The 27,983-nt window shown below is 48.0% G+C and overlaps 3 protein-coding genes across 4 annotated transcripts; 1 reads left to right on the forward strand and 2 right to left on the reverse strand.

Annotated features, from left to right (window-relative positions):
* Positions 1-3,899: 3,899 nt before the first annotated feature.
* Positions 3,900-8,787, reverse strand: MRPL27 (mitochondrial ribosomal protein L27). The gene is made up of 4 exons (XM_081583211.1): positions 8,721-8,787; positions 6,547-6,678; positions 6,062-6,129; positions 3,900-4,299 (listed from the first exon to the last, which is right to left on the reverse strand). Exons 1-4 carry the CDS (start codon positions 8,758-8,760, stop codon positions 4,093-4,095), a joined length of 447 nt encoding a protein of 148 aa, XP_081439337.1. The 5' UTR covers positions 8,761-8,787; the 3' UTR covers positions 3,900-4,092.
* A 49-nt stretch (positions 8,788-8,836) lies between these two features.
* EME1 (essential meiotic structure-specific endonuclease 1) lies at positions 8,837-15,277 on the forward strand. The gene is given in 10 exon segments (XM_081583203.1): positions 8,837-8,865; positions 10,295-11,103; positions 11,187-11,320; positions 12,138-12,218; positions 12,307-12,428; positions 12,593-12,608; positions 12,610-12,759; positions 12,990-13,105; positions 14,087-14,276; positions 14,524-15,277. Coding segments are annotated over 9 exon segments (1,770 nt in total). The 5' UTR covers positions 8,837-8,865; positions 10,295-10,319; the 3' UTR covers positions 14,701-15,277.
* On the reverse strand, positions 14,989-27,981 carry LRRC59 (leucine rich repeat containing 59). 2 transcript variants are annotated; one of them, XM_081583209.1, is made up of 7 exons: positions 27,654-27,981; positions 25,764-25,823; positions 23,819-23,977; positions 23,486-23,590; positions 20,534-20,606; positions 18,299-18,472; positions 14,989-16,908 (listed from the first exon to the last, which is right to left on the reverse strand). In XM_081583209.1, the coding sequence occupies exons 1-7, from the start codon at positions 27,756-27,758 to the stop codon at positions 16,664-16,666; spliced, it is 921 nt and encodes a 306-aa protein (XP_081439335.1). In that variant the 5' UTR covers positions 27,759-27,981; the 3' UTR covers positions 14,989-16,663. The 2 variants fall into 2 exon arrangements, with proteins under 2 accessions (XP_081439335.1, XP_081439336.1); XM_081583210.1 differs by having other exon boundaries at positions 27,650-27,981.
* Between the last annotated feature and the right edge of the window lie 2 nt (positions 27,982-27,983).

Raw genomic sequence — 27,983 nt, forward strand, 5'->3', positions numbered from 1 at the left:
GTTCCATTAGAGATGGGAGCAAAGACCAGAGGACAGCCAATTGGCTGGGCTGTTGGGAAGCAGGGGGCGGGGCAGAGTAGGGCTGGGAGGGGATCCCGACTGAGAGGTGCATAGATCTGGGTGAGTGGAGCTGCCCCGGCTGTCTTCTGGGGTTAGCAGAAGCCTAGCCTGTTCCTGCCAACCCCTTCTTCTGCAGGTTTTTGAGGGACCCTCGTGGCTGCCAGGCCTGCAGAGTGAAGTGTCATCTATGGGACCCTAGGTCCTGGCATGGTACCAATCAGGGGCAGAAGCTGAGAACCTGGAAGGCTGCTCACAGCCACCCTGGCTTTGAATGAAGCTGCTCCTCTGGATCAGGGATCCTGGGTTGGGGGTTGGCCCTGTGGGGATGGTGGGTTGTGGCGGGGGGTTGGGGGGGTGGGGGAGGCAGGGGAAGCCTGTCTTGCAACTGTCCTTAAGATCATTTAAGAAAGTGCCCTTTCTTGGTACCCCTCTGCCACTGCTGCTCCCCGTGCAGAGGTCACCATGGAGAACAGTCTCCTAGACATAGTTGTGGCCACTGGTGAGTACCTCTTGCTGTCCCAAGTCGCAGAGTTGGGGCAGATGCACCCTTGGCCCCTCAGCAGAGGCCAGAAGTCCAGCCTCTTCATCTGTAGGGTCACCTAGAGCAAGCCACTTGGGAAGAATGCTGTGTACAGTTGGTATATGAACTCTGAGGTCCCTTTCGTGCTGAGTTCTAGAGGCTGGGTGCCAGGAGTCTGACTTCAGACGCTTGAGTCCTCTCTCCCGACTGAGTTTCTAAAGGTGTCTGCCCCTGCCACAAGCTCTTTCTCCTCCCTGAGTCTGTCCTCTGTAAACTCCCTTACACACGTTACTCCTTCCTTGGGCTGCAGACAGACAGGATATAGCTGCTCTGTCCTCCTCACAAATCTCTGCCATAGGAAATGGATGCAGCAGCAAAAAGGGAGCTGCCTGCCCCCTCGGTTTCCCCTGCATGTGAAGCTGATCCTAGTCCCAGCAGGTCATTCCTACCCAACCTCTGGAGTAGAATTACAATCTGGGGAGGTGAGATGGGTTCATGCATGCCAGCCCCAGGCTGAACCGGATGTCTGGTCGCTCTGCAGGAGGAGTTCCATGCTGGTGTTTATCATGACCATACTGCTGAGCGGCTGTAACGAAGCCCCAGCACTGCCACATCCCCTGCTCTCATCAATTCTTCTGGAGCCCCAACCGATATGTAAACACGCCTACCCACTAACCCCTTACCTTCAGGGCCTCCTACCCCAATCACCACAAAAGGGCATCTGCTCGCTCTGCACAGTATGGACGGGGCCTCTGGGTCTGCTCTATGGACAGTGATCTTCCAGTCTGGGTTCCCTCTGGGCCAAGGAAGTAGTGTTGAAAAGGTCAACATCCTGGCCAGCTTACTCCCCAGCCACTTCGGCAACAGGACCCTGTACTGGGAGCTGCTGGTGAAAACAATGGTCTTCCCAGCTCTCGGAGCAGCTGGAGGCCCACACTCTCCCTAGCTCCCAAGGGGAAGCCCAGAGCTAACTTCTGCGGGTGGTGACTACTGTACTGTCAGTCTTCTTCCCCGGTATGGGGCACCACATGGGATGCTGGGTACAAAAAGAAATCTTTGGATTTCCAGTTCCTCCCGAGTTCCAACCCTAACCCTGAGCATCAGACAGAGAAGATGGAGAGGTAAGGACAGGTATTCTCTGACTTTCCCACGAGTGTCATCAGAGCTGGCTGCCAAATTGTGAAGAATGAGCTTGTGGCCAGAACACAGTGGAATTTATACCTGAGTGCATTTCCGAAATGCTGAGGGTCTGGGCTTTGTGCTTTGGACTGGTGGAGGAAGAGAACAAACAAGATGGGGGGAGGGACGTGGGGACAAAAAAGGTTTGGGTTCTGCTCTCTTGCTCACTGACCCTAAACCCTGAGCTTCACTCTGAGTCATCCTTCTGGTCCCTAGGAGTACACCTCTCCCTTTAGCACCATGGGACCGCCCCACCAAGGTCCAGGCAGTGGAAAGGTGCTGAGAGGCCCAGGGGATGCAGGTGAGATAGGACCCTTGGGGCTGCCACTTGGGAGTTGGGGCGGGGGGAAGTGTGTGCCAGGACCTAGTGGCCAGAGGAAGGAGGGGAGGAAGAGTAAAGAGACTTCTTGGAGAGAAGGGTGTGTGGCACTCTGATCTTAGGTTCATCCTGGTGGAAAGGGCCCAGATGGAAGCTGGAGAACAGCTACGCAAGCCTGCCTGCCTCCCTCAGTCACAGGGCTGTCCTCAGGGTGGTGGGCTTGCAAAGCAGCTACCAGCCACCCCTATGGGAGCCAGCTTCCCTGTCCAACAATGAGTGTTCAAAAGGACCAGCAGCAGCAGATGCTCCAACTGACTGCACAGTGCTGCTGGCTCTGGGCCTGCAGGGAAGTAAATGTTCAGTCCTCCCACCCTTGAGTGCCCTGGAGAACTCAGCATTTTTTCCTTATTACTTTTTAATTGTATGTAAATGCCTAATAGGAGCCCCTGGGACAAGAAAAGATCATGGATGGAGAGCCTAGGATTTGGCTAGAGGCTCCACTTCACCTCTTTGGTAAAGGATGGCAGATCCTAGGCCAGGGAAGTGATTTAGCCTGGGCACGAAAAGTTTCCATGGAGACAACAGCTCTAAGATTCAACTTGTCTCCAGGAAGGACCATCACTGGGGGAGAGGAGACACAGAAAGCAAAAGCCAAAGAGGGAGTAGGAGTGTGTGGGGGTGGGGCTCGGGGTGGGGTTGTAAGGAAATGGGTAATATTTTTGCTCTACCTCTCCCAGCTGCCATCCAGCTATAAGGAGGCCCTAAGGTCATATCTGCAGCACCACCCGACTGCTTGCTCAGGGAAACACTATAGGAGGGAGCAGTTCTTCCATCTTGCCCCTTCCTGCTTCTCCAAGGTACTGGCAGGGACAGCACCAAGCCTCTGGAGATGCTCCCAGCAATCTCCTCCAGCTGGGCCTCAGTACAAGACCTCAAAATAACCTGAGTCACTTTTGCAGGAGGTAGGAAATCTGGGGTCATGCCCCAAGAATCAAGGTGACAAATCCAAAGCAGACCTCCAGAATTAAGACTTCTCTGCCCTCAACCCCTGAGGCTCCTGCCTTCAGGGCAGAGAATAGTCCTTGGGAGGAAGCCACTAACTGTGCAAGTTCTCTCTGGGACTGCAGCCAACATCGCCTGCCTCTAACACCCAGGATGACTGTCCATCCCCAGTGAGACTTCCTTCCTCACCCTTCCACTCAAGCCATGATTTTAAAGGTCTTGGGTTGACAATGAAGGCCTGCTCTCAGCCCACTCTAGACCCAGAGTGAGTATTCCTGAAGCCAGATTCTTTGCTGTAGTTTACGGTTTGAGATAAACCAAGAATCAGAAAAGAATGCCAGCGTGGTGTGTCTCTGGGCGAGAAGAAAGCGTCTCATTTGTCACCCAATTTGTCTCAACCCTGGAATTGTATCCAGTGATGTATCTGCCTCATCCCTGAAAGACCCTAGTATTCCAGGCCAGATGGGGCCTCTCTTCCCTGGACCCACACAGGCAGGAAGGGGTCTGCCACGTGGCCGTTTCTGGGGCCATTGCCACAGTTCCCTCTGAATGTGGCTCCAGGAAAGAACACGACCACACTGGGTTTCTCTATTGGCCCCTTGGCCCCTCCTCCCCACTCTTTCCCAGACTGACTTCTGCGGGATCCAAGAGGGGAAGAAGCTATGACACTCTCAAGTACAAGCTCTCCTCTTCCTTGTGGAAGGAGGAAAGTCCCTTCCTCTGGAGTCCCCTCTTCTCATTCCCCTGTCTACACCTGAGAACATGAATAAACAGATCAGTATGCCGCTCCATCCAGGTTTGTCCCCAAACAGCAGAAACTCAACTCCAGCTAACTTTATTGTTGGCCCCAGATCAGGTCTCCCAAAGGGCTTCTGCCAGTCACTTCAGAGTCTCCTGCAGTCACCACCAAGCAGACTTCTTCACTGGGAGGCCTTGTCATCACTCCAACTCTTGATGACGTCTGGTACCATCCTCTCCTGTCACCTGGGCTCCAAAGGCCTCAACCGGGAGGTCAAAGCATAGCTACCAGTTTGAAGGTGCCCTCAGGCTTGGCAGGAACCACGTGGACAAAAGTCTTGTAGAGCACAGCCCCCTCAGGCAGCCTGGTGACCAGATCCACAGCCTCCGAGTTGCTGGGACTGGGCACGTAGACCTCCTTGGTGTAGCGGACTACCCCCTCCTCCAGGGCATACAGACATTTCTTCTTTCCCAGCCCCACCTGCAACACACAGAGTAATCAGCTGGACAGCCAGGGGGACCCATCCCAGGGCTCTAGGACAGACTCTTCACAAAGATTCAGGCCCTGGGGCCAAAAGGGAGGGCTCAGAAAGCTCTATCTAAGGCTCCCTTTCCCTCTGGGCTTGGTAATGATTCTATGACAAAAGTGGGAAAAGAATACTCCAACAGCCAATCCGAGTGGTTATTCACTCCCTGAGGGCTAATGCTTGGACCTCTATCTGTACAGGTGGCCAGAAGCCACACTGGACAGATGCCCAAACCAGGCCCAGGAAAAGGTCTAATCACTGCTCCTGGGAGCCTGCTTCTGGGAGGCTTAACATAATACTAGTTTGACGCAACATTTTCATCTATGTGGTGAAGTTTAGGCTCAAAGCTATATAGATAATGCATATGCTAATTAAACAAAAGTAATGATATAAGCTAACACTGTGTCATACTTAGTGTGTGTAAGCACTATTCCAAGCACTATTATACACATTAACTCACTTAATTCTCACCTTGTGAAGTAGGTACTATGTCTAAACCTGATTTTCAGGTGAGAAATATGAGTGAAGAGATTAAAATAAATGTTTATTAAATATATACATATTATTAACTATACATATCTTAGCTTTTTTCTTTTATCGAACTTGAGATTAGATGTGTGGCAAGTTTTATCCAGGCAGTCCTGCATTATTCAGTATCTCTCAAATTAAAAGAACAGATTCTGGTTCAAATCCCAGCACTACTACTTACTACTGTGTGATCTGAGCAAGTTAATTTACTTCACTGTGTCTCACTTTTTTCAACTGCAAAATACGGATAAATATTAACTACTTCATAGGGTCATCTTGAGAATTAAATTGAGTTAATAATCAGAAAGAGCTTAAAATACTGCCCAGGTGAAAATATATTAGTTTTTATTATTGTCATTATTTTAGTAAAACTAAAAATAAACATAGCCACATACTGAATGTCTCGAGTTCTAAAAAAACAAAAGTTACTACACAGTCAATTCACATACAAATTAGCATCTCTGAAATAATTATAGGTTATCAGTCTTTCTGTGCCTACTAAAATTGCCAAAAAAGAGGTAAGAAGGGAGGAGGGAATTGATCACAGAGGAAACTAAACTAACATTTTAAACAATGTAAAGAATAGAGCATAGATCTGTGTTAAAAAACTTTCCTACCTTAGCAAGTAATATTAACTTGCTGATGTTGAAATTCCTGCCTGGTATGGACCTAATTTCTGGCCCATATACTGAATCCTATTTTATTAAATTCAAGTTATCTTTCAGGCACCTAATAACAACTTTATGCAAAGGCGGAATTCTTAAAAATAAGAAAAAACGAATAAACTGAAATTAGTTTCTCAAGATTAAAAAAATATCTTAAATCACTACAAATCTCCTCTTCCAAGAAATGGGGGTTAGAAAAGAGACCTAAGAGAACGAGGCTGATACTATTACCAAGGCAAAAAAGTGACCTGGGAGTCAGCAGACCCGGTTCAAATCCCAGCTGTGTCACTACCCCACCACCCCCTTTCTAAGTTTTTGGCATCCCACCTATAAAGTACAGATGATACCTACCTACCCTTGGGATGGGAGTAAAGATGAAATAAGATAATGCAGGCCCAGGAATCAGCATGATGCTTGGCATCTGGTATGCACCCAACAGTTGCAACTGTTATAATTACTGTGCTCAGGAGCATGGAGAGGTGAAGAAAAAGTAGGGGTGGGAGGGAAGCACTAAGCAACTTACATGGGCACCTGGGTGCCAGCGGAAGTGGCGCTGAGTCGCAAGGATGTTGCCAGCATGAACATAGTGACCTAGAAGAGAAGTCCACAAGTGGGCTGCCTTTGGGTGCCGACAATGAGGCAGACAGCAAACTGCTAAGAAAACACAGTAGCCCCCACTTTTCCTGGCCCAAATGCTGCATACCAACCTCTAGACCCAGCCTTGCAAAGGACCAACTCCCAGAGAGTCTGACACAAGCAGCCCGCAACCCCTCCCTAGGAACCTTCACTCCAGTCACATGGCCAAGGTTCCCACCTATTTGCTGTTCCTCCGCCCCTTCACCTTGCCTCATGTCTTATCTGCTTCTTTAATTTGGAACTAAATGTTCTGGTAATCAACGTGGAGAGTACAGGGCCAGGCACCTGTGTGGTTTGCCTGCTCTTCAGAGGAACACCGGGGCAGCAAGGGAGGCTGCTAAGTGGGAAGTGGAAGGCAAAGCACACCCTTACCCTCCATTTTCTTGATGCCAAAGCGTTTGCCTGGAGACTTTCCACCAAGGTTCTTGGAGCTGCCACCTGTCTTCTTGGATGCATATCTGACAGCAAGAGCTGTAGCCTGAGGGGGGCTCAGCAGGGCTGTAACTGCACAGAGAACAGAAATGTTGTTCAAACAGAGAGGCTTCCCAGGAGATTCTCGTTCTTTGCCTCAGTGCGCCATTTGCTAAGCTGAGAGGCGGCAGGGGGCGTTTTCAGGGGAAGTGAAGTACGTGAGCAGAAATGCCCCTTGACTGTGTGGGTTTTCAGGGAATGTCTGAAGTCCTTATATTGTCCACAGTGTAAGCGCTACATGAGTTGTGTGTGTGGCCTAGGGTTCGGAGGAGGGAGTAAAATATTAAGGGGAAAAAAAAAAAATACCATGTGCCCTGGGTTTTGACACATGCAGTCCTACTGAGGAGAAACAAAACCACAGAAGCAGAAGCCAGCAAGAGGACATCACAGAGCTGCCTGTTTCAGCCTCACTCACCATTACGCCCTCAAGATTCCATGCACTGTGGAGGGGCCAGACCACAAAGCCCAACAACGGAACACCCAGAGAGAGGCTCCTGCTTTGACCTCACCCACCACTTTCTTAGCCATCTACCTATCCATAGCACACCAGATACTTGTAAACAAAAACGGCAGCCTCTCTGAGGGTGGGTCCCACAGGCTCCTGTGCAGTTCAGAAGGCAGTTCAAACAAAGGGTTCCTTTGTTTGGCAAGCCCATTAAGCATAGGGAAGACTGATTGATAACCATGCCCTTGTTAATCTGACCTCTCCGTACTCATTCCAAAGTGCTCAATGGTATTTATTTTAAAAAGGAAAGTGAACTAAAATTCATGCTGACCAGGATGGAAGCCCTATGCTATATGACAAGCCCAGGATTGGTAATCCTTGCATTCAGGTCTCCAGATACAGCTGTGTTAATCAGGGTCATGCCAGAGTCTTTAGAGAAGCCCTGTGTGACCCTGGACCCTGTCAGTTCATAGTTCCTAAAACCTAGGTTTCTGAAGTTTTAATTAGAACAGAGACTAGCTGGGGCAAAGGACCAGAGATAAGGACTTAAGAGAGACAACATATTAAATGCCCAGCATCAGGATCTACCTACCTTTAAACACCTGTACATTTGTTCACTCACTAAAGTTGAGAAACTGGACTTTGGCTTTACCTACCTTATCTCATTCACAAATCTTTCCACTTCACCCTATACCCCATCCTCCTCAAAGAAAATGATGCTATCACCTACACAGTTGGTCAGGCAGAAGTCAAAGAGTCATTGTAGATTCCTTCCCTTCGCTAACCTCACGTATGGAGGGAGTCCACCAGCAAGCTCGGGATTCTATCTCCAAAACAGATCTCAAATCCACCCATTTCCCTCCAAGTTCACTGACACCAACATCCTGACTAAACCAACTTTCATCAGGTCTACTGTTACTACTTCCCATCTGGTTTCTTCATTTCTATTCCTACTCCTTTTAAACTCATATAGGAGCAAGAGCTTCCTTCTCAAAATGGAAAATTGGATCAAATCATTCTCTTGCCCCTCACTCTCTCACAAAACCAGGCCTCCCACCATCCTTAAGGTCTTAACTTATATGTTACCTCCTCAGAGGGCTTCCCTGACTACCCAACCTAAAAGAAAAGACACAGACACATTTTCCCCTCTCGGTCACAGCACCTGTAATGATTCACAATTTTATTTATGTGCTTATCTACTGGCTTATTTATTACAAGTAGCTCTCCTGGGGCTAAAGACTGTCTTCATCTTCTCTGCTGAGATCCTCAACACCTACCAGTGTCGGGCACAAATGCAGACCTCAGTCTACTGAACGAACGGATTAACTTTTTGAGCGCCAATGTGCCAACGATAGCAATCTATTTTTGTAGATGAAGGGATCCAAAGAAACCCAGACAGAGGAGGCGGCAAACAACAGCAAGGGAAACTGTATGAGCAAGCCAGTCCAGGTAAGGTCACGTGCTCCACGCCCCAGCCGTCACGTGACCAACTACTGCCCCCGCACATTTCCCCCAGTCTCCTCATTCCCCCAGGCTCCTCCACGGGGTACCGCCTCCACCCTCAGGCTCCCTGCAAGGTCTCCACTGCATTTCTACCCCTCGCCCCGCAACGGCCACGGCGTCCGATTACCAGCAGTCCGGCTCCTCCACGCCAGCATCGCCAACGCCATGTTTTACGTACTCCCGCTTCCGGTGTTAGAGTTGTGCTTCCGCTACCGGGAGATCTCTTTCCGGGTCCTGCGTGGCAGACGAAAGAGTGGCGCGACAAGTTGCTGGTGAGCGCTGTTGGGCTGGGCTGCTGGTGGGCCGGCGGTGCAGAGCATACTTCCTTAGCCAGGGTCTGCCGGGGCTTGGTGGCCGCGGCCTGTGCCGCCGCGTGTGGACAAGCTGTCCGCCCTGTGCCTGCGGGAGAGACGTGGAGCGAGCTCAGCAGGGGCCTGCTTGTCCGATACCCGTATTTGCCAGAGTTACCGAGGCTGATGCCTCAGACGGTAAAGAAACTGCCTGTAATGCAGGAGAACCGAGTTCGATCCCTGGGTTCGGAAGGTCCATGGGGTCGCAGAGAGTCAGAAACGACTGACTGAGTGACTAACACTTTAACCGAGGCCTGAGCGGGGATAGGGAGGTCCCTCCCTAGTCGTTCAGCTTACTTTACAGAGCACTTCCTGCGTGCCAGATACAGTACTAAGCTCTATAGATGAATTACTTAAGAAAAAAATTTGTTCTAACTTCTCATAACCTTGTAAAGTAGGTAATATGACTATCCCTGTTTTACTGAAAAAGCGTGGCCGGGAGAGGTTACATGGCTCATGCTGCAGTGTTAGTATGTTCAGATTGTCTTGTGCACCACCCATCAATTGCAACCCTAGATATTTCTGTAAGAGAACTGAAAGCATCCCCCACAAAAATTAGAAAGTGAATGTTCATGGCAGCATTCGTAATGGTCGAAAATGGAATCAAACAGAATGTCCACCAAATGAATGGATAGACAAAATACGGCACATCAATGGAGTGAAGTGTTACTCAGCTATAAAAAGCAATGAAGTCCTGACACATGCTACAACGTAAATGAACCTTGAAAACATGCCAAGAAGCCAGTCACCAGAGTTCACATACTCCATTTCTGTGAACTGTGTAGAATATGTGGTAGGTTTGTAGAGACAGGAGTAGGTTTATGGTTGCTAGAGACTCCAGGGAAGGGGAAATGGACTGACTGCCTAATGGCTATGGGATTTCTTTTTGAGATGATGAAAGTGTCCTGGAATTAGATAGTAGTGATGGTGATACAACCTTGCAAATATACTGAAAACTGCTAAATTGTGTACATTTTAAAAGGACCAAATTTTATGGTATGTGAGTGATATCTCAGTTAAAAAAGAATGACTCTTGATATCTCCGTTTTACATGCAGAGATCAGTAAAGAGGTGGTATTGGGTCTTGTTCCTACCTCATTAACATTTTTTAATAGTAACCTCCACTTTGTTTATACCTCACCTTGACCTAGAAGGGATGTGAGGAGGGTTCCTGTTAGACTACAGACATAGCTGTTCTGAGTTCCAGATTGATCATATTGGACCATGTTCCATTTCTCTGTTTCTTCATTTCTCTGTATATCATTTATTTCCATAAAGCTTGGCCATAGAACACAACATCTGGACTGAATTCAGTGCTACAGTCTGTGTCTCATCTCTCTTTTCATTGCAGGGAATTAATCTGATTGCACATACTGATGGCTGTAAAGAAGTCATCACTCTCACTGGATTCCAGTGAGAGTGACTCTGAGGAGCTGCCAACATTTGCCTTTCTGAAGAAGAAACCGTCTTCAATAAAGAGGAGGCAGCCTCAGGAGGATGAGAAGATTGTAGTGGTTGACATCTCAGATTCTGAGGCCTCCTGTCCATCACCAAAATTGAAAGATCCACCACCCGTTCCAGAGACAGCTGAAACTGTCATACAAACAGAGCCAGTCAGTGTGCTAAGCAGTGGAAGTGAGAATGAGGCGGAATTTATGCCCCTGGCTGAGAGGCTTATTTGTAAGTTTTTGACTCACAAACAGCTGAGCCCTGAAAAATCCAGCTCCCCATTTGAAAGGGTTTTGGATCATCAAAATAATGAAGGAGCGTCACATGACTGGCAAAAACAGCCGCTTACAAAGATCCGTGATATTCCCCTCCGTGGCACCTCAGAGAGGCATGCATCAGATAACAAGGACCCTGTGGTAGACAATCCTTGCCATCAGCTGCCAGGCTACCAAACTACCTGCTCTGTCCAGAGCAACAGCTTGACAATAACCAAAACAAATGCTGAGGTGCCCCTGCCTCAGAAGAGATGCAAGTATAGTCAGAAGGCCCAGAAGAGAAGCACACAGGGATGCCAGCGGTGGGGACGAGCAAGCCAGAAGGAAAACACCCAGGGGCAACAGGAAAGGAGGAAGAAGGTAGCCCTGGCTAACAGGCTGAAAGCTCAGAGGCCAGAGGAGTGCCTAAAGCAGATCGTTGTGCTGCTAGATCCAGGTCGTATAGGCATCTTTCTTCCTCTCCTGCTGGGTCAACTGCTTTTTCGGCTCTGCTGACAGTCCCTTTCCCATCTGTTGCAGTGCTCTTACAGATGGAAGGTGGGGGTCAGCTCCTCGGAGCCCTGCAGTCCATGGATTGCTGCTGTGTGATTGAGGCGCAGGCTGTGCCTTGCAGCCTCACGTGGAGGAGACAGGCTGGGCCCTCTGAGGTAGGGGTTTTCTGGCTGCTCTCTCTCCTCCTCCTTAGAGTTACAGCATTAAGTATGCTTTTATTCTAAAGGCTATATCTCAGTCAAAGCCCCAACTGGAAAGCAGATGGCAAACTCAGCTTAGTCTAAATTTGAGGAGGGTTTAATAAAGGGCTGTTTTTCAAGGTGTGGGCAGGGTGCAAGGAAACTACAAGGGACAGCACCATACCTCATGTAATAACAGCTTTTACTCAGTTTCTCCATCTGGGGTAGTGCTGCTGTTTCAGATTGGTTAATACTGTACTGTAGGATTGTGGACCATTATGTGACCTTGGCTTTGTTTGATTATGCCTTAGTGTCGTGAAAGAGTGGTGCTCTCACAGACCGAAGTTTCCTTGGTGATTCTTATCTTTGTCACACAAGACCTATTCCTTTCCAAGAGCCACTCAGCTCATACTTCACATTTACCCTCAAAGCCCAAATTACATATTTGTTCCATATTCTTCAGAAGAGTTTCCTACCCTCCATTCCCCAATTCAGAGTGCATGGAATATTGGCAGTTACTTCTCAGCCTATTTCAACTCACTAATGCCCCTTTCATATTCACTACTTCTAAAGTGCAGTACACCGAGGTTGAACCATTGAGGACTGGGAGGGACAATCATGGGTTACTATTTCTTGCCACCATGATTTCATTCCAGAAGAAAAAGGATACTGCAAAATGGACTAGGCCAATGGGGATGAAGTCATTCACCCAGAAGGCCTGGGTTTCTCTCACAGGTGCTGAGCACCTGCTGACCTACCTCCCTCTGCGGGGTTCTGTGTCCTTTAACAGAATGGCAAGGAGGGCTGGGTGGAAGAGCCCATGGTTCTGGTGCTGCTCCTGGCAGAGGTGTTTATGTCCATGATCTATCACTTCAAGCAGGTGGGTACCAAAGGGGTGGGTGCTGAGGCCAGGCAGAGGGCTGGCCCTAGGGAGCAGGCCTTTATGCAGTTTCTGCCTCTTCGTGCAGGGAAGTCTGGGCAGCACTGAGGAAGGGAAGGAAACACTTCGGAGCTTTGTGACTGACATCACAGCAAGAACAGCTGGGAAAGATCTGTCACTGGTGATTGTGGATCCAGAGAAGTGCTTCAGGTTTGGATTTGTCCTCAAGACTTAGTATTAAAAGGGGCAGCTCTTAGGCCAACAGGGATGAATTTATTCATCCCAGATCTGGGTCCCTCTGCAAAACAACATCCCTACTGGCCCTTTGTGACTCTCTGGTCCAGCCTTCTCACACCTCTTCTGCCTGAGCTCAGCCTGGAGCTGCTGTACTTTTGATTTCCTCCCCTGCTCCAGTGCTCCGAATCCTCTAAGAAGGAAACAGAGAGTGGCAAATAGAGAACAGGCCAAGGAGAAGAAGAAGAAGCAGAAACAACCAGAGGCCAACACAGTGGCCATGGTGACCAGGGTAGATATGGAAGAGGTAAGAACTTCTGTTGCTTGAATCAGCGTGGGCACCCACTCTGATCTAACTTGAGTTGCTAAAGAGTAAAATGCCTGCTGGACACTACTTTCTGCCCTGGCACTACGTAGGAAAGAAGGGCCAAACGGAGCCAAGGGAATGGGGTGTAGCTTCAGTGAACAGTGAGATGAGAATAGTTTCAAACTGGTCTCTCCATACTCTTCCAGTCCATCCTGCTTTGGGGTTTCTAGGCACTGGTAGATCTGCAGCTGCACACAGAAGCCCAGGCTCGAATTGTGCAGAGCTGGAAAGAGCTGGCTGACTTGGCATGCGCGTTCACAAAGGCCGTGGCTGAAGCGCCCTTCAAGTGAGTGCCCCCGTCAAGTCCTGGCTCAGTTGCTGGGCCTTGTCCTTTACAGTGATTCTGGTACCCAAAGAAGATGTCTCCTTCCCCTAACTGCTGCCTGTCTGTTGTTGCTCAAGCTTGAGGCAGAAGCAGCTGACTTAACCCTGGGGATTCTTGGAAGGAGCCTTTAAGCATGGTCCCTTTAAAATGTTCTCCTTTAGCTTATATGTGTAGGGATTACCTGGTGGCTTAGATGGTAAAGAATCTGCCTGTAGTGTGGGAGACCTGGGTTCACTGCCTGAGTCGGGAAGATCCCCTGGAGAATGGAATGCCAATCCACTCCAGTATTCTTGCCTGGAGAATTCCATGGACAGAGGTACAGTTCATGAGGTTGCAAAAGAGTCGAGTGAGTGCAACTGAGTGACTAACACTTTAGCTTACATGTAAGTTTATTTTCTGCAGATTCGTACTGGGTTATCAGTGGGCCAAGTTACCAGGATTCATTGCAGATCAGGTCACAATGAAACAAGCTTTTGTAAAACAGTTTTTTTAGCCTACTTAGCTCAAGGGCTGTTCATAGTCAGAACTTAAAATTAATGAGACCTGAGAGACAATCGAGTCCTTCGTTTTATACCTGAGGGAACCGAGGCCTGAAGAGACCAACTTGTCAAAGTTCCAAGCAAATTAGAAGAACCAGAACTAGACTCTAAATTGCCTGATACCCAGTCCCCTGTGCCTACACCTGTGCACACTGCCTCCCCAAATGGAGCCCAATCTCAACATAAGCAAGAATCTGGTAACTTTGTGGAAACTTCTCTTTTAATGAAAAGGAGTAAATGTTTTTAAGGGAATCTAGTTAGTTTTTAAGCAACTAGCATTGCTTGGGTGGAACATTGTGCACACCTCTTCCAAGGTCAGTGGAAGGTTTTAAGTTCCTAGTTAAAGGGACAAGTGCAGCAGAGAAATGCATGACTTTTAGATCCTCAACTGCACTGTTTGCAGGAAGCTCCGAGATCATACTAGTTTCTCCTTCTGCCTGGAGAGTGACTGGGCTGGAGGGGCCAAAGTGGACCGCTCTGGCAGGGGACTTGCACTGGTCTGGAGGAGACAGATTCAGCAGCTGAACCGGGTCAGCCTGGAGATGGCCAGTGCCATTGTGGACGCCTATCCCTCCCCACAGGCCCTGATCCAGGTATGCTATTCCAGGGGTCACTGCCCAGTGTGCTGTGGCCTTAGTGGACTCCCAGTTTCCATGGACAGCACTGGTGAGGGCCCAAGAATGCCTTGTAAGTCAACAGTGTGGGTCTGAGATCAGAGTCAACACTGATCAGGGAGGGAGGACAGATTCTCATCCTCCAACACAAGCTTCCCATCCTCTGTTCATAGATGAAGAATGGCTGTGGATGGTGTGGTATTAACAGGTCATTTACTACTTTCAGGCTTATAAGCGGTGTTTTTCTGAGCAAGAACGCCAGAAGTTGCTCGCAGACTTACAGGTGCGCCGTGGGGAAGGCGTGACAGCCACCTTGCGCCGTGTTGGACCAGAGCTGTCCAGGCGTATCTACCTTCAGATGACAGCTTTGCAGCCAGATCTCTCCTTAGACAGTGCAGACTGAAGCCAGCCCTCAGGAAGAAGATGAAAAGCTGGTTTCCACCGCTGCTCCTACCTCGCAGCATGACTACAGTGGAGGAATCAGGAGCACTTCCTGCAGCACAAGCCTGGGTCCTGCCCACAACAGGCTTTCCTTGGTGTTGCTATTTGTGATAGTGTCTCTACCTGCCCACCTGGGGTGGAGGCCGAGATGCTTACATTTGCCTTCCTCTCCTAGCAAGTCGACTGCCATGTATGAACCGCCCCTGCCCTTGCCCCAGCCAGCCCTCAAAAATACAAAGGAACAAAGACAGACCACTCAGACATGTATTTAATAATTGCAGAAATCCAAAAGTACCCCAGCATGAAATCTCCAGGTCACAAGTGAACTGCCCTCAGCCAGTGACCTGACGAGGCTGGATGTACTCTTGCCTTCCTCCCACCCACTGAAGCTCTCAACCAGCCAAGGAACGGGGATTCAGTCACTGCTGACTTCTGTATTCTCTTAATCTCATTTTATGTCCTGTGTTTAATAAAGCATTTGTACCATTGGTTCTTCTGGAGCTTAGAGGAAAAATAAAGGAATGTGTAGTGATTCTGAACAAGGTGTGGGCCTACGCAGCAGTTCTCCCTGAGGGAGAAAAGAATGAGTCTTCTTCCATTATCAGGACAGTCACAAGTGTCTGTGCTATCCATGGGCCACTGGTGCTGACAAGCTGGACCCCACTGTCTCTGAACACGACAGGTCCTCAATCTTCCTGGGGAAAGGCAAGGAGCTTTCAATTACGAGTATTCTGTGAATGAGCACCATGATGGCCATTTCTGATGTAGTGAAAAGAGGTGAAGGAGGCCACAGAGCAAGAAAATGCTGACTCTGGCAGATAAAGGGAGTGGACAGTGCTGTCCTTACTCATACTAGTCGTTAATGTACCACTTTTAAACTCCATGATGTCTAGGATCAATTCTAAACATCAAGTCTCTTATGAAGCTTAGTTTTCAGGTTGCCTATGTGGTGGTCAGTCACACCAATTATGTAACAGAGCTGTCACAGACAGTGCGGCTTTGCAAGGATCCAGCTTCTTGTTTATTGGCAATCAAGGGATTAATGTTCTCAAAGTGATGCCAGGAGCCTGGACTGTACCCATTTTATAGAAGCCACATAAGTTGTGGCAGGACTGCAGGAGCTGCCCAAGACCCTTGTGGCTATGAGATTTCTATTTATGGGTCATAAATCCATTTCCCATGAGAGATTCTATACTCCAGCCAAGAGACACCCAATTCTGGTGTAAGTTTTGTTTACTCAGGACATTATAAAGAAGGTAAAATGATGCAAAAAAAGATACCAGCATGGGAATCCAGTTCTGCCCCAAACTAGCTGGAAGACTGTAGGCAAGTCATGGAAAGCCTGAGTCTCCCTGTCTACAAGTGTTACATTGGACTGGATGATCTGGAAGTCCTGTCACAGCCCAAGATTTTGTATGGCTGTTAAAATATCTGAATGTCTGAGATCCTTAAAAAATAGGTATGCCCCTCCCCCCCCAATTTAGATGAGATTTGCCAAGTATGGTGTTCCCCTAGTCCCCAATAACATACTGCCTCCTGATCTGCCCTGGCTCCCCAGGGAGGAATGAAAGAAAGGGTCTGTGACATACAAAAGTATAAATGTAGTGACAGCTGACCTTTAGTAGAAACGAGTCTTGCCTTTACACAGCTTTGTATAACAACTAGAAAAGGCTCTCCCCCTACCCGAAGCCTATTCTTTTAAGCATGCAGGTAACTGTCCCCACCTCCTATTTCTCCCTATTCCACCAGGGAACCCTGACTGAGGAACAAAGAAGTCTTACAAAGAGGAGGTCTCAAGTACCAAACGGCAGCCATTTGATGATGGCAGGTAGGTCTGACACTAAAAAGAGATTGTGTCCGGCAGAACCCAATTCCATAGGAATCCAAGCTCCAAGGCTGGGAGGCAGCAGGTGCTGAGGACAAGCTCACTGCTGAGAATCGGTCTGCAGGACCCACTGGAGGATGTCATGGCTGCGCAGGCCCCGGACAGCATTGTCGTAGATGGTGTTCACACTGGTGCAGAGGGGCTGCTGCTGCAGCTCGGTCACCCGACAAGCAACCAGCCCACCAGCCACACACAACAGCAGCAGCAGCAGCAGCTTCAGCACAGCCCAGGATCGAGTGTGTTTCCGGGGTGGTGGCTTACGGGGGCGAGAGCCGGACTTAGATTCTGGAGGGACAGAGTCATAGTAGAAGGAGTTCAGGCAGTTTAAGGAGAGGCACACTATAGTCAGCGCTAGTCTCCTCCATGCACATCCACTGACACCCCTCTGCTCTGATGAAAACTCCCCAGGCCCTTAGGAGAACACATTTGCAAGAAGACTTGAGCTCTTCAAAACTTTGCTATGCAGAGATTGAAACATGAACTTTCTCCCTTGGATCTCCTTGGATCTCATGGAGTAGACTAGAAACAGACTCATTCTGGATGTCTCATGTAGCATATAGTCCCCAGGGTCCTAAGTTCTCCTCCATAACATGCCAATGATGCAGGCCCCTAGGGCCAAGGGGAGGGCTTCATCAGGAGGTGTCAAGCATGGATAGAGTGCTGCCCATTTGGGGAAACAGGTTCAAAATTTATAAATACTTCTAATATATAAACATACTGGCAACAGTGATTAATGTTGGAAATGGGATTACAGGTGATTGCCATTCTCTGATATATACAGAAATTCTCTGCAATGAATATATTTAAAATTAGGGGAAAAAATTGATTTTGAGATTTTTAGGCAAATTTTTTAAAAACCTGACTGAACACCCATATACCAAGAACTACGTGATCCAGTCAGAGGTTTTTCTCAATCCTATCATAACCCTGTAAGGAGGTATGATCCTCATTTACATGAGGGAACAAAAATGGCGGTGAGGTTGGGTGAGCTGCTCAAGGCCAGTGGGGGGCAAGCAGGGACAGGCACAGGCCTCCCCTCCCCACAGAGCTTCCCTGTTCAGGTGCCTTTCCCTCAGGGGCCCCTTTTGGCCCAGAAGATATACAATCCTCACTTATACATGGAGCCACATTGCTACACAAATCCAATAGGACACACTCAGGCAAAACACTAATGTGTTTTTTACATGACATGGCTTCCTGAATGCAGGCCACATAATTCTTCTGGTGTTCACTAAAGAGTGATCTGGTCCAACTTGGAAAGAAAATCACAGGCCATGCTGGCACCACTGAGACAGCACCACACTCAGGAGCCCAGTCCACTTGCTGGATGATTGAAGGGACTTCTAAGAGTAATGTGACCATACGCAGTCTTCACCTTTCTGGGTGATTTTAGAATCTAACCTTTAGAAAAAGTGCAACTCCCTGTTCTGGAAATGTTCTCAGCCACATCTGATCCAAACACGTGACACTGGGAAAACAAACCAGTCAGGGCACTAGGAGGGTTCCCATTCCTTGTAAGTGGATCCTCCAAGTTACTCCCAGACTTTAGAGTACATTGTACCTGACGAGGTCTGTAAGCTTGTTCACTCACTCACTCACTCAGCTATGCCTGGAAATCTAAGCCATCTTGTCACCACACCCCTCCTGGAACCCGGTGACTGATAGAAAAACCTACTCGGGGCCTGGTTTGTTTCCTTCTTAGGTTTCTTCTCCTGCTCCCGCTTGGCTGCTTTGAGGGCATCATACTCCTTTCTCCGGCGCTCCTTCTCTTCTGCCTTCTCCCGCTTCCGCAGTTCCCGCTCTTGAGCCTCCTTAGCTCGCTGCTTGGCCTCCCACTTCTTCTCAGCCTCTACGAGAAAGTATACCCCAAAGTGGCCTCTCTCACACACCTCCAGTGTGCTATCCCAAGTAATTAATATGGATTCAGGCTCCCTTCCCCTAATGCGGTGGATCACATGTCTTTCTGTTCTCTGGGAAGTAAGCCCTCCCTAAAATACAATAAGCTGCTCTCAGGGTTTGCCCAATGGATTCTTATTAAGGGGTTTCTAGCCACAAGCAACAGAAAGAGTAGGGTGATATAGCAAGAGGGGCATAAGAAAAGTATGAGTGATGAGTCTGGTGCTCCTTTAGAACTGAGACACAGCCATTTGCAGCCTTGCACAACTCAACTATGAGCAGAGGAAAGGAGGGAGGTGTTGATTCTGTGGGATTCTCATCTTTTCAAGCTTTGGAAATGAATGTGGCATGGGAGGGCAGGATGAAAAAGTGAGCATTCAGGTTCAGAGTTAGAAAGGTTGGAAATGTTTTCCTGAAAAAGTAAAACTAATAGCTTGTCAGAGGGTACTCTAGACTTCAACTCAGGAGTCTATATAACATTCAGATTTATTCCACAGCTCAAGTATGTTTACATATGATGCACCCACCTTACAAATAACTGGTTTCTAAAAATGCATTTCCAAATAAGTTATCTGAAAGACTGAAGTACATTTTTCCAAAGCCAGAATGCCACAGATGGTGGTTAAATGTCCTTTTAGGGCTCAAAAGCCTATTTGAACTGTCATGTATCTGAATGGTAGTAGTGTTAGCACTGTAGCTTCCCACTGCTTTTCTACGTGTAAACAAACTCCAAGTTCCAGATGGGCAACCAAGAATGCCAAGAACACACTCTGCCCAGCCTTAAGAGAACATGTGCTATTCGGAGGCAAAAGCAGCAGCAGTCACAGTAAACACAGGCAGCACAGTGGCCATGCATGTACAAGGGACTGTCACAACTCGGGGGTTCTGATCTCAGGGCCCGCCTATAATCAGCACTACACATGTCCCTCTAACCATGGGAGTCCTCCAGTAAGGGGGCTCAGAAGTTAGCCATCAACAGAGCATCTGCTGTGTGCCGGGCCTTGTTCTAAGTGCTTGGATACAGCAGTGAAGAAAAGTCAGGCTCTAGTGCCTAAGTGATCTGCTTTCTAGAGAAGGAGACAAACAATAAACAAGTAAACAAACAGTAAAAAAAAAAAGATAAGTGATGTGTGCCATAAAGGAAATAATCAAGGATATGATAGAGAGTGGCAGGTGGGTTGGCAATTCTAGTTTGAGTGGCTCTGGAAGGGTTATGGTTAACCTAAGGCAACATCTGAGCAGAGACAGGGACCATATGAAGCCAGTAGACAGCCACATAAAGATCTGAGGAAAAAGGAAATCAAGCAAAGCCCCTAAGATGATACTGTACTTGGTGTGTTTTGCAATAACAGAGACTTGTGTGGCTGAGGGTAACTGTACTCTCTCCCTGGCATGTGGAATGAGGACAGAGAAGCAAGTAGGCTGGGGCATGGCAGGTCTTGTCAGCCATGTTACTGACTTTGAATTTCATTCTAAGTTCAAATGGAAGCCATGAGAGGGTTTAGCCAAATAGTAGCAGAATTGATTTATGTTTTAAAAAGATCTGGCTGCTGTGTGGAAAGGGCACAAGTATGAGCCAGGGCATGGTGCCAGGAGGTACTGTGGCAGTCCACCGGAAGGAAGCTTGACTGGCACTGGAGGTTCCACAGCTGACAGACTGGACATGGGAGTAACAGAAGAAAGCAATCATGGACATTTTCCCAATTTCAGGCTTGAATAAGGATGGTGACTTCCCATTATGGGGGAGCAGTAGGAGGTACTAAAGGGGATCTGGTTTAGCCATGCTTAATTTGAGATACTTACTAACCGTCTAAGCAGACAGAAAGACAAGCAGTTGAATATGACTGTGGGCCTCAGTGGAGAAGCTGGGACTGGAGAGATGCTGCCATCTACCACCACACTATTCCCTACTGCCCTGAAGGGCTCCTCTCCTGGATCCCAGCTCCTTAAGCATGAGAACCAGCTGGCTGGGATAAGGACCTGGAAGATGACTAGAGGAGGGGTGGCGACCTACCTCGGTCTATTTCCAGTCGCCGCTGCCTCTCTCGCTCCTGATCCGCCTGCACGGCCTTCATGTGCTGTAACACCTGCAAAGGGAGAGGAGGGCACTGAACTACTCTATGTAATTGTCTTCACTCAGGGGAATCTCAAGAGACTGCTCTTTTCAGGAGCCCAGATTACCAGAGCCCTGGAAGCAGTGCAGAGCTAATGGAGTTAATCCTACCCTTGTGTCCTCACTGCACCAACCTTAGTCAGAGAAGAGTCATATGAGCCCAGTTCACTAAAGCTCAGGAAAAAAAGTTTGTGAAATACAATACCAATTGGAATCTGTAAAAAGTTCTGCCATTTACAGTCACTTCTTAAATTCTCCCAGCAACTTCTGTGTTGTGCAGGGACAGCATTTCCACTAAGACACCTTCCTGTCCAACCCCTCCTTTGGCTGCCTCAGGTTCCCCTCCTCCCACTTATGGGGAGTTTTCTTACCCATCTCAGTCCTAGACTGTAAACTCCCTAAGGGTATGGACTATTGTCCTTAGCTCTGCAGGTAAGCACAGAGCTTAGCTAATTACAGGCACAGGTATGATGAACAACTGACTGGATGCCTATTGTAAAGGTAAGAAAGAAAACCCAGGCTCTGATGTCACGTGGCTAGAAAGTAGCAAAGCAGAGAGTGCAGGTCTCCCGAGTTCCTAGGCCTAGGCCAGAGCTTGTCCCTCTTCCTTCCAGTGCACAGAGGCAGGAGAGTTCTCAGAGTAAGGCATTATATGTGCTCATTAAGCACTGTTGCTTTTTTTACCTTAACTTCTTGACTGTATTAATAAGAGAAGAAAACCTAAAGCATTCTAAATTAAGACAGCAAATTGTCTTAACTGTCTGTTTCACGAATGCACTAGACTATTCACTACTGAATACTAGATATGTATTCAAATGTAAACATCTTTCTTCATGGAAACTTCAGACATGGCTACATCTATCGGAAGAGGGGCTCAGGGGCAGGCCTGCAAAAGCCACTCCCTCCAGGAACCTGGCTTAAAGCCACAGGAACCCTGTTCTGAGTAAGCCAGGACCAGCACCAACAGTGCACCGTCTGAGCCCTCTCCAGAACAGTTACGCTTACTTAAAAATGGCTGCTCAGCACAGGGCTACAGGATCTGGAGGAAGGTCAAGCATGATGGGGAGAGGTGTGGCCCAAGTCCCTGTCTCACTCTGAACTCTGAATTTTATATGAGCAGCAACCATGCAGTTGGTTTTAGTTGGGTAAAAGCTGGGTAAGTAAGGAACTGGAATGTTTAAGAGCTGCCCCTTTTAGCTTGGCTACAATACATGAGGAGTTAGTTATCTGACCACACAGCCTGTTCAGAAATGGGCGAGGCTCCTCTGGAGCCTCTGGAGGGTAGATTTTGTCTACCTATCCTAGTCCACAGCAGGTAATAACCAGTTGATGATTTCTACTGAACTAACAAATTATGTTTAAAAGGTGCTTTACTATGAACCAAATAGATCAGTTACTATGTAGCCACAGGGTGAGAGCTGGCAAGACCTAAACTAACTCCTGGAGACAAGTAACCTCCTTCTGATTGACCCACACCACTCCTGTATGTGCCTAAAAGTGTGGACAGGAGACAGCTCTGGGCAGTGGGGCCAGGAACATGGCTTCTCACCACATCCACAATGCACCGTGCTCCCAGAAGCTCTGTCTGGTGAATATCTGTGAATACTAAAGACCTTTACACTCAATAAAAGTTATTTTTATAGGTAGAAAACTAGAATATCTGGATCTTCTTTGGTTTAATATATTATTAGTTGAATGAATAAATGGATAAATCAAAGATGTTGCGCATTCAGAGTTTCTCATGTCAGAGATACAAAAGGAATACCTACTTCCCAAGGTTATGAGGATTAGGAGATAAAACATGCAAAGAAATCAAAGATGTTGTGCATTCAGAGTTTCTCATGTAAGAGATACAAAAAGAATACCTACTTCCCAGGGTTATGAGGATTACAAGATGAAACATGCAAAGCACGTAAGACAAAAGAATAGTCAATGGTGGCCATTGTTAGTCTTCAGAACAGACATCACCCTTAAAGCACAGAGTTTTCAGAACAGGACTTCACTAATCACTTGTACTGTTCCCCACTGAGGGCAAACTGTTGCCTTGGCTTCTTGGATGCACTGATGTTGCATTTGGTTTCTTGTAACAATGGGTGATACAGACTATCTAAGAAGTCCTGAGCTAATGGTAAAAAAAAAAGGCCATTACTCCTGAGATTCATACAGAGAACCCATCATATACACATTTCACTTACATTAATCTAGCATTTAAAGTTAAATCCTTTTTTGTTCACAACACCCCCTAAACATATAGCCAAGTCATCTGGTGTTCAACTGAAGCAGCAGCAACCCGTTCTAAAGCTGCAGGGAAAAAAATGACTATAGCTACAATTGTTGAGAGGTGGGTACAGTGCTGTTCTTAAGCAATGTAAAGCACCTTCAAGGTTATTGGAAATGTTTGCCTTCCAGGCTGCCAGTTAGTTCCTTTCTCCTATGTCAGATGACTCAATTGAAATCAAATGCCAAGTCTGCCCAGGATGTGTCTGTTTCCAGCTATAAACTTACAAACATTAACAACATCTTTATTTTCAAAATTCCTCTAATAACTTTACTCAGAAAGGCCACAGTCCCTAACCTTTCTGCTCCATATGAACAACTATCAACAGTACAGTGTTGGATCATGCCAGGTCCTGGTTTCTAAGAACAGAAGTATGGCAGTAGAGCAGAAGGGAGCACTGTTCTAGGCTTATAAACAGAGAAACAAAGGTGCCTTTGCCTGATAGACTCATAGTAGACATATTTTAGAGACGTTTGTGTTTTAAAAACACACAGCTACAGGTGCCCTGGCAGAGAAAAACAAGAGGCAAATCCCAGGGGAATGTATGAAGGCGCCACTGGGGAGCTCCTGCTTACCTTGTTGGCACACTGCTTACACTGTTTTTCATCCAAGCAGTCCCCTGCCACCTTGGCCAGGACAGGATCCAGGGGATTATCCTTCAGGTCCAGCCACTTCAGGCTCTAAAGAGATGGGGCAGAGTGGCTGGTAAGCCAAAGCACACATGAAGAGTCCCTCAAAGTGGAACAAAATGAGCAGGAAGAAAGCCCTCTGTGTTCCAGTTACAGGGAAAGCCACCTGAGGCTGTGACAACAAAGCGGTGTTCCTGTCGGCCTCTCACAGCCACGCTCCCTCAGTTCCCAAGCCCTCTGCCACACCTGGCTATGAAACACTGGGTCATGAATTGTTACCTTGAGCTGAGCAAAGCTGACAGGGAGGGTGACCAGCCTGTTGTTGAGGAGGTCCAGGTGCTGGAGGTTGACCAGGCGGCCAAAGTCCACTGGCAGCTGCCGCAGTTTGTTCTTACTCAGGTCCAGCTTCACTAGGTGTGTGAGGCCACAGAAATCCGACTAGGACAAAAAGAGAGAACACCTAAGCCTTGGGCTCACTGTGACATAACAGTCTAGGAACCCCCAAGTCAGAGGCATCTATGCACAAACCCCAACTCTGTCTTGTACCAGCTGTTCCAACTTGAGTGAAAATGGAGATAGCAAGCGTCGCTCCTGGTGGTGAGCAGTGAGCCAGGTGCAAAAAGACTGAGCTGGAAGCAGCCACCAAGTAAGTGTGGGGTCCTTCACCCTCGGTTCTCTGACCTGTCGTCAACAGCACATTGTATTCAACTTTCATAGAAGCTGCCCAAGCACGGTGTGACCATCCAATTTGCTAAAAAGATCAAGCGCTCCTTGTGTGCATGTGTGCAGCTGCATCCGACTCTTTGCAACCCCATGGACCGTAGTCCTCCAGGCTCCTCTGTCCGCTGAATTCTCCAGGCAAGAATACTGGAGTGGGTTGCCATTTCCTACTCTAGGGGATCTTCCCGACCCAGGGATTAAACCTGCATCTCCTGCATTGGCAGCTGGATTCTTAACCACTGTGCCACCTGGAAAGCCCCTGTTCTTTGTGTAGCCAGTGTTATTCTTCATTGTTCTTTGCAGCACCTAGCACATTACTATTCTTTGAATGACTGACTAAGGCTGGGGCCCATCCTACTCGTATCCTGGCTCTTTGGCACAGTTCAAAACATCCCTCTTGTCTTTAAGCCTTTGCTCGGCACCTATCTGAAGTGATGCTCCAACCTCAGCTAATGACACACCATTTGTGTTCTCTGGAAACCTGTAAATGCCAGTGGATCTACACTTCAGGAGAACGCATGACAATTGAACAAATTCAGACTGAATTGGCGGTGCCATGACAATCTGACAAAGTTGCAGCAGGCTGCAAGGAATTGCTTCCCTTCTTTAACTAGATATAAAATACTCCTGGAAGAAGTGGAATCTCAGATGCTTTTTTCCAGTGTTAGGAACAAATCTTGATGAGCTGCAGGAAGATGCTATAGATGATAAGTGAGGCCCAGGAGAATACCAAGATGGAAATGGACTAATGATCCAGTGAAGAGACTGCCAACTTCTGAGACTTGATTCCTGAGCCAGAGCCAGAAGAATATGGCAAGGAGTGACAAAGCCAGAATAATGGGCAGAAAAGGCAACGATGACAACAAACTTAGGCCTGACAGTGAAGGATCACTGTCATGGAGGAGAGACCAACCAGTACCCAGGAGAGGTTGAGCAGGGCTGAATAATTCACAAGTGGAGCAAAAGGAGAACTGGGAGAAGTTGTACAAGGAGAGCCAAAAGTATTAGGTTGGATGTGCTAAACAAAACTGTATTTCAAGTATTGGGAGGATAATGATATGATAGTTCTACAAAAACACACTTTCTCCTGTTCCCCATCAAAACATGCACAAGGAGACTATTCAGAAAAGCTTTCTCTCTAGAATGCAGAGAAACTTACAAAAGAGACTGTAGCCTCTTCTATTGCAACAAGGAAATAAACTATTTTTTGAAGGAATAAAATAAGGCTGAAAAAAAGATGAACCCAATAAACAATTCAGCCAATATCCTGTTGACTTTAGTTTTCAGTGACCTGGTTTTCCCACTGTTCTTAAAGAATGAGGTCTCTACTTTGCTTCCCTTCCCACTGAGACAAACCACCCCACTCTACCTGCAACACACTCCAACTTGGTGGTAGCCTGCCTGCAGGCCTATCCTGAAATTATGTCTTATGACATGATCCCCCCAGACAGGAAGGAGAAGCATCAGGACTCTCAAAGAAATCATGCTTGCTTGACAGCCTTACCGGTAGAGTCGTCAGTTTATTGCAGGACAGATCCAGTATGGTGGCCTTTGGGAGGGCAGCCTAGGAAGGGAATGAGAACAAAATGTCAGATCAACACATGGAACAATTCAGTGACATTTGCTAATGAAGCATTTTCCAGAGAAAGTTCCCACAATTAGAAAAAGCCTTGTAAAAACAAAATACTAAAGTATAATGTTCCTGGAGACACAAAAAGAAACTTAAGCCAGTCAACCATGACCTAGAGAAGAATGCAAAGAGTAAGGATGTGGCTGTGAAACATCCAAGAAAAAAAACAGGTTCTTAGAAATTCTCCATAGCACTTTTAATATTCTCTCTAGCACTGTCCTTATTAGGTTTCAGGAAAGAGACTGTGTCTAATATAGCTTTGTGATTGCCATATTCTCCAGTTCAGAATCTTCCAGGCACTCAACATAGCCTTGTGACTAAATGAATGAGTGAATGCAGAGTGAAAACAAGGCTCTTCTAGCCCAGCTATTTTCCCATGGGGTTCAGGCTGGAAAGACTCAGCAAAACTGACCCTTCTTTCTCCCAACGGTGGTGCTGCACCAACCAGATGCTTGGGGTAAATGATTTGGGACATCAGTCCTAAGGCCAGGCTGAAACATGGGGAAGAAGGCAAATATTCAGTTAAGGACACAGGGCCAACATGCACTTTCCAAATGTCAGAAAGTCCCAAGAACGAGGTTTGACCACCTAAAACGTTTGAGATATTACACTGGGAAGAACACCTCAGTAATAGCTACATGCATCAGTATTTGCTACCTCCCAAGTATTTTACATTACAATCTTATTTAATTCTCCCAACAATCCTATGCTACTGCTAAGTCACTTCAGTTGTGTCCGACTCTGTGTGACCCCATAGACAGCAGCCCACCAGGCTCCTCTGTCCCTGGGATTCTCCAGGCAAGAACATGAGACGGGAACAACTATCACCATTTTATAAATGAGGAAATCTAGGCTTAAAGGTTAACCAGCCTGCCAAGGGCACTCAGCTATTAAGCAATGAAGCTGATATATGAACTAGGAATCCCATTCTAATCTCCATATTACACAGCCAAGGTGGAGGGAAAACTGGGCCAAGTGCCAAAGGTAAATGTAATTCATTAAAGGCAGTGAAGAAAGTGCAGGTCATCCAAAGTGAGGCTACTGTGGGGGATGTGGGTGGGGAACTAGGTGGGCATAGCAGGGATAGACCATCCAACTCCACTTTGGCAACAAACTAGTTTTGTAATGTCCCTGGGGCCTCAGGCTTGTTTCCCAGTTGGAGATGTGGGAGTAGGTGGATGGAGAGGTGGGCCACAGAGGCGCATATTCCCGCCAGTTTCAGAGTTGGGAAAACTTTGCCAACCAAGCAGTGAGATTTCACTCTCTTCAAGGAAGGACGCCTCAGGGCTGGGGCAGCCAGCTGGGATTGCTGACTTCTTAGAAAAGTCAGGTCTGGGCCACACCCAGGAGTACCCGGAGGCCTACTCGGACCGAGTCATTCATTCATTTGTTCATTCATTCTCCGAATACATCCAGCAAACGCTCCAACGGCTCTCACTTTGGGTCGGGCACGGAGCTGAACGCTGTGAAAGCCTCTGAAATGGGGGGGGGGGGGGGGCGGGGGGGAGGAGATTCACTCCTCACCCTTAAAAAGTCCATAGCCAGACAAGCAGCTCCTTCCCATCTTCTGGAATTGCGCCCAAGTGACACGCGTACATCTCAGGAAGAAAACTGGAGCCGGGCGAGGCCCCCCCGGGGACTTAGTCCCACTCCCCCAACCTGTTTTAAGCCATGGAAACTGAGGCATGGAAAAGGAGGCGACCTATGCAGCAGGGGCCAGCGCCAGTCGCGGTGGGCGCCCGGGCCTTGCGGGACTGTACTGACCAGCTCCTTGACCGGGACCTCATTCAGGTCGCTGAGGCTCAGGTCCAGCTCGTTGCCGTCCAGCTTGTCGCGGAGGTTCCCGCCCTTGCTACCGGCCTTGGTCATGGTGACGCCGGCTGAACGGGACCCAGCTGCGGGGCACTGACGGGCAGGGGAAGAGCTGAGAAGTCGCTGGTCACCTCACCGGACTCGCACCCAACCGACAACACCTGCGTCCTCCGCCACTGCTGGTGCGAGACCGCCGCCGCCCGTCCGCCCGCTGGCCGCACTCTAAGCCCCGCGCCCTGCTCCCACCGGTGCCACCGCGACGACGACCACTTCCGTGTCCAC

Source organism: Giraffa tippelskirchi, chromosome 3 (assembly GCF_054371585.1).
Source record: "Giraffa tippelskirchi isolate mGirTip1 chromosome 3, T2T-mGirTip1v1.2.pri, whole genome shotgun sequence".
In the NCBI taxonomy this organism is placed as follows: Eukaryota; Metazoa; Chordata; class Mammalia; order Artiodactyla; family Giraffidae; genus Giraffa; species Giraffa tippelskirchi.

What these genes read in the sequence shown, in the direction of transcription:
- MRPL27 (XM_081583211.1), bottom strand. Translation starts at nt 8,760, where the DNA reads ATGGCGTTGGCGATGCTGGCGTGGAGGAGCCGGACTGCTG. An exon ending in TGGCATCAAGAAAATGGAGG is followed by an intron (nt 6,130 to 6,546) that starts GTAAGGGTGTGC and finishes CTTCTCTTCTAG; the next exon opens with GTCACTATGTTCATGCTGGC. An exon ending in GCTGGCACCCAGGTGCCCAT is followed by an intron (nt 4,300 to 6,061) that starts GTAAGTTGCTTA and finishes TGTGTGTTGCAG; the next exon opens with GTGGGGCTGGGAAAGAAGAA.
- LRRC59 (XM_081583209.1), bottom strand. Translation starts at nt 27,758, where the DNA reads ATGACCAAGGCCGGTAGCAAGGGCGGGAACCTCCGCGACAAGCTGGAC. An exon ending in GTAAGCAGTGTGCCAACAAG is followed by an intron (nt 20,607 to 23,485) that starts GTAAGCAGGAGC and finishes CTCCCTTTGCAG; the next exon opens with GTGTTACAGCACATGAAGGC. An exon ending in GCGACTGGAAATAGACCGAG is followed by an intron (nt 18,473 to 20,533) that starts GTAGGTCGCCAC and finishes ACTTTCTCGTAG; the next exon opens with AGGCTGAGAAGAAGTGGGAG.